Source organism: Gossypium hirsutum, chromosome D10 (genome assembly GCF_007990345.1).
Source record: "Gossypium hirsutum isolate 1008001.06 chromosome D10, Gossypium_hirsutum_v2.1, whole genome shotgun sequence".
NCBI lineage: Eukaryota > Viridiplantae > Streptophyta > Magnoliopsida > Malvales > Malvaceae > Gossypium > Gossypium hirsutum.
This window is the reverse complement of record NC_053446.1, coordinates 18289835-18295387: the sequence shown is the minus strand read 5'-3', so window position 1 is coordinate 18295387 and position 5553 is coordinate 18289835. Positions and strand designations below refer to the sequence as shown.

At 32.9% G+C, this 5553-nt stretch overlaps 1 protein-coding gene across 1 annotated transcript; it reads right to left on the bottom strand.

Moving 5' to 3' along the window:
• Positions 1-2945: 2945 nt before the first annotated feature.
• Positions 2946-3793, bottom strand: LOC107915371 (uncharacterized). Its single transcript, XM_016844532.1, has 4 exons — positions 3544-3793; positions 3338-3387; positions 3146-3238; positions 2946-3089 (listed from the first exon to the last, which is right to left on the bottom strand). The coding sequence occupies exons 1-4, from the start codon at positions 3791-3793 to the stop codon at positions 2946-2948; spliced, it is 537 nt and encodes a 178-aa protein (XP_016700021.1).
• Between the last annotated feature and the right edge of the window lie 1760 nt (positions 3794-5553).

The following is a 5553-nucleotide window of genomic DNA, read 5'->3' as shown; positions in this document are numbered from 1 at the left end:
GCTGCCACAGTCGTATTACGTCAATTTCTTTTTCTTTAAACAATAATTATCACTCAATTTAATAATATGTATTAATTATCAATCAAATGCCATTACACTCCAGCTTAAGTTCAAATTTATGTGAGATAAAACTAAAAAAAGGACTAAAAAGTTATATTAACATGACTTAAATTGAAATTTTTAACTTTTGAGAAGGCTAGAATCGCAATTGTTCCATTTAAAAGTAAGTTAAAAACATTTAATTCAACAAATTACATTTTGGAGGCAATACAAATTTATGATAATACCATTCAGCCAAGTCCATTGCCTGCTCCTAGCTATACCCCTGCTGAAAATTTAGAACAAATCAAATCAATTTTATTTTATAAAATTTGAGTTACAATCTCTAAATAAATCATTTGGTTCTTTCTTTAATGGAGCTTTAATACAATGATTGTCTAGACTTGATCTTAGATAGATTTGGAGAGATACAATTTTGAGGATTTTATCTAGATTTAAAGGTCTTTGAGACTTGATTTTGAATCAAAATATACTTCAAGAATTGTTGAGACTTGATCTTAAAAACAAGTTTAAGGAGAATTTGAATCCAAAGATCAACAGGACTTGACCTTAAATGGATTATTCCACTTCAAAAGTTTTCTAGACTTGATCTTGATGAATGAGTTTATCTTCTTTCTGTTTATGCAACCGAGTTGAGGAGAGCTTTGACCTAAGGATTGTTTAAACTTGATCTTGGATGGATGACACCACTTCAAGGGCCTTCTAAGCTTGACCTTGAAAAACGAGTTTAACCTCCTTTATGTTTGTTAAATAGGAGCAAATAACAACTTTCTTCAGAACTAGGGTGGCACTCTTTAGAAGTTTTTTTTTTCATTTCTTAAGAGATTTCTTGAGATTTTGGAGAAACTTTCTAGTCTTCAAAATCTTCTCTTTAGGCTTCAATTTCTAAACTTGTGAAGTTTAGAAGCTTTGTTAAATGGCTTAGAAATGACCCATTTCTATAGTGTTAGTCAATCAAGTAAAAAAAAAAAACTTGTGGAATATATAGACTCTTTATTTGAGTGATTTAAAAGGTTTAAAATCTTTTATTTATTATTTATAATTTATTAATTTAAATTAATTAGAAATAAAATCATTTTTAAAGAATATGATTTCTTTATAAAAGTATTTTAAAATTATTTGATTTCTTGATTTTTCCTTTCATTATTAATTTGAGATCAACAATAATGACACATGATGAATTCTGATTGGTCAAATTTTCTCCTTTTACAAGTGCCCCCTCAAGACTTAGTCACAAACACGACTTTTGTCAAGTGTAGAAAGTAGGCAAGTCTAGAAATTTGATTTGCTTTCGATGTCAAAATTAATCTTTGAAGCTAATTGTCAAGATTTACAAGATTCTAATGATGCCATCAAGAATATTTTCTTTTTAGTGGATTGAATTTGGCAATGAAACCATGCAGCCTACATACCCTCGTATTTTGAAAGAGCAAGTCATGATGTAATTCAAAATCGTTTTGGATGGTAATTTAATCTCGTGCTTAAGAGCATTGTTTTTTTGGATAAACAATTTAAGCTTGTGCTTAGGAGCATCATATTTTGGATTTAACAATTTAAACTCGTGCTTCTGAGGTCATATTCTGGATAAACAATTTAAGCTCGAGAATCATTTTTTAGATGAATAGTTAAGCTCATGTTTAAGAGCATAATCATTTTGTTTTCTTTGAGATGAACCTTTTAATCTTATGTTTAGGAGAAATATAATAGTTTAATCTTGTGCCTAGGAGTGTTGCTTTTTTATTGGATGTAACTAATGTCCAACCATGATTATTTATTTATTTTGATATCTTGGAAACAAAAAAATGCCCCCAATCCCTTAGCAATCCATCATCTTGATTTTGCTTGGAATCAGTGCAATAAGATCAATAGAGTAGAATTTTATGGTTCTATTCATCATATTGGTTTAAGAAATCATACTGGCTAATGCCAAGCTTAATTATGTTACATTTTCAAACCTGATTTTCCCTTCTTCATAGAGTTGTATGATCTTCTCTTTCAACGCGAAGCATTTCTAGAGATGGTGGCTAATTAAATAGTGTATTTGTAATAGTTGGGATCATCTACTTGATCAAGTTCTTGATGTCCACTAAATTAACTAAAAAATTGACTAAGGCAAGTGCACCTATCAATTAATAGTATAGCTATGGTGAGCACAAATATTTCTCCCTCGAGGACTACAATTACTAGTAATTATCATCTTTCTATTATTTAACCTAATAATTCAAGAGCTTAATTAAAATTAAATCAAACTATCTAAATTAGCTAATGAATGCACCGAAGAATAAAACACAAAAAATAATCAAATATCAACCAAGTGACAAAAAAATACCTAGGTAAGAATCCACCTAGATTTCATCTATAGTTCTCAATCTAATTTATGTAATTTCTTTTCTTAGCTTTTTGATCCGTAGAAATCCCTAATTTATGCTAATATCTCTTTTGAGCATAAGACCAACTAACTCTAGGTTGATTAATTGAAAATTTTTCCTAATTAAAACAAATATTATTGATTTAACTTGCTCTATGGATCCCCCTATTAGATTTGAATCTAATTTGATAGATTTATGTCGTCCTATTTCTAGAATTGCATGCATCTCTATTCAATTATGCAAGATCTAATCTCAAGAAGGGTCCTTATCTTCGTTGCTAAATTCGACTCTCCATTTCCCCTGCTGACACAATCTTTTAGGCTAATTCACCAACATTACACTCCTTAGGTGAGCTTTCCTCTTCGCACTAGAGGCTGCCCAGTCTTCATCTGTACCAACAATTACATGTATGGTCCCTTTTACATTTTGCTTGCCCTTGTCCTCAGTATGCGAACTTTGGCCTTGTTGAGCGACACTTTGAGCCACAAAGTTCGTGAGCTCGCCATTCCTCATCGCTTATTCAATAGCATCTTTTAAAGAGAAATAGTCTTCAGTCTTGTGCCCTCTATCGTCGTGGAAAACACACCTATCTCTCAAATCTAACCTTTTTGGTTTGTGCCTCATAGGGGAAGGAGCAAACAAGATACCCAGGCTTTTTACCTGATTTAGAATATAAGCACAAGTAGCATTCAAACAAGTATAACCTTCAAACTTACCTTGGGGGATGTACCTCCTCGTGCGCTCTGGTTGAGCTCTTTGAGACGCCCTAGGTGACTCATTTTATGGTTATGCTCTTTATTTCTCTCATTCTGTTCACGCAAAGACTGATGAGTTGGCCCTTATTTACTGCGAACCCCGTCTCTACTTCTGAACTGCCTATCATCCCTCTAGAACGTGCCATGCACTACTCTTTTTATTTCTTCAGCTTCCACGAACTTGTGGGCCCTCTCGTATAAATCTGCCAAACTTTAAGGCCTATTATCAGCGAAGGAATACTGTGCATGCTCATTCTGCATTCCTATAAAGAAGACATCAATAACCTATTGGTCTTGAAAGTTCTTAGTGTTCAATGTTGTTGCGTGAAAACACATAACATAATCTTGTAAAGACTCACATTCTTTCTGCTTCACAGGCATCAAACCCATGACAGTGCTCATAATTGTCCTGTATGCCCTAAACTGTCCTAAGAACATTTGACCCAACTGAGAGAAACTTCGAATGGACCCTTGGGGAAGAGACAAATACCAATCTTTCGCGTTCCCTTTGAGCATTGTAGAGAAAGCTTTACACTTCGCGAAATCAGAAGCTGCAAACACATTCATGTAGTCATTGTACTGTATAAGGTAAGCTCGTGAATCCCTCATTCCTTCAAACATATCCTTTGGTACCTTAAAATCAGACAGTCGTGTCGCAGGCCATGTGCTAGACCGTGTAACAATTGAAATACCCTCACACGGTCGTGTCTTAGACTGTGTGGATATTGCACTTAAACTTGCTCAAGGCACACGCTTGTGTGGGTTGCCCATGTGTGACACACGACCGTGTGACAGCCCGTGTCCCAGGTGTGTGTATCCAAAATTGGCTTAAAACATGCTATTTTCTTCTCTCATATGCATACATACCTAAACATACTCAAACATACAATCAAATATGTCATTTGACACTTTTAATATCAATCTACTCATGTAATATAATCAATCCTAAGCCTAACCAATATGTCATCATAGACACTTCAATAGTTCATTACAATTCACTTCCATATTTTCATATACAGAGCACAATTAACACATCAATATCTTACATCTATATCATTTCATATCATTAGTCATCATAGTGTCAATGTAGTTCATTCTTGATCAACAAATTCTACCTAAGTAAAACATGCATACCTATATAGGTTATCCAAACACAAAACACAAGTTAAAGGTATAATTTGCACAAACTAAATCCTTATGCATCATACTCAAAAAGGGTCTTATTACATACCATATATACCAAACCAAAATCTAAGTCTACCAAAAATTCTTAGATAGTGTGATTCTTCAAGTTGATTCAATCTCTCGATCCACAAAAACGTATCTATAAGAAATAAAATAAATAATACGAGTAAGCTTTCATAAAGCTTAGTAAATTCGTCGGTTGAACGGTAAAGCTTACCGAATCAACATAATAATAATTCAACTAAAAGATTAACGAATAGATTTCCTGTCAACGAGGTTATTATCAAAATTCCTGTCAATCACAAGTCCCAACAGGTGAGTAATGCTCAAACATTAGTTCAAATCAAATGTTCACATTTCAATAACATTCGTATTTTTTACTATCACAATGCATAATCTTTTTAACATATAATAATACAAGATTTATCACTTTTACACATATATACTATTACAAACCATTTACCGTTTCACACATCACATTTAGATCCTCATTTGTTTCCATCCAATAAATACTGTAAAGACGTTTGAAACCTCGGTACACGTTTCTTATTGTATCATAGTCCAACTATGGTCTTATATATGTATTGCCATGGACATACCATGGTCTTACATCTATAGTGCCATAACCCAGTTATGGTCTTATCATCTGAATGCCATAGCCCAGCTATGGTCTTACATATAAACACTGCCATTGTCCAACCATGGTATTCCGTCCATAGTGCCATAACCCAGTTATGGTCTTATCATCAGAATGTCATAGCCTAGTTGTAGTCTTACATATAAACACTGTCATGGTCCAACCATGGTGTTACGTTTGAATAATTGCCATAACCTCACTATGGTCTTACGTGCGAATGCAGCCTGTCTCCATTGATATCGGGAAATTATCATTTTCGTAACTTTTTACAAATCCTGTTCTATCAACAAACCAAATTAATATTTGTAATTTTACATCATTTAAGCTCTAATATTCATAAAAAATTAGAAATATAATTGAGTTCATATTAAATGAACTTACAGGACTAATTTGGAGCAATGGCTCAGAATATCTCAATCAGTGATCGATGTAATATCAATTTATTATTTTAATTTTTAATTACACACATCAATATAATCTAAAATTATGCAATTAGGTTCATATATGAAACTTAAAAATGTACTAAAATTAAACCGAACAAACTTAC

Bases quoted from the DNA above. Each gene is read 5' to 3' on its own strand.
- LOC107915371 (XM_016844532.1), bottom strand. From the start codon at position 3,793: ATGAGGGATTCACGAGCTTACCTTATACAGTACAATGACTACATGAAT. The intron at 3,239-3,337 runs GTAGTGCATGGC...TTGCGTGAACAG, and splicing joins AAGCTGAAGAAATAAAAAGA to AATGAGAGAAATAAAGAGCA. The intron at 3,090-3,145 runs GTAAGTTTGAAG...ATTCTAAATCAG, and splicing joins GAGGAGGTACATCCCCCAAG to GTAAAAAGCCTGGGTATCTT.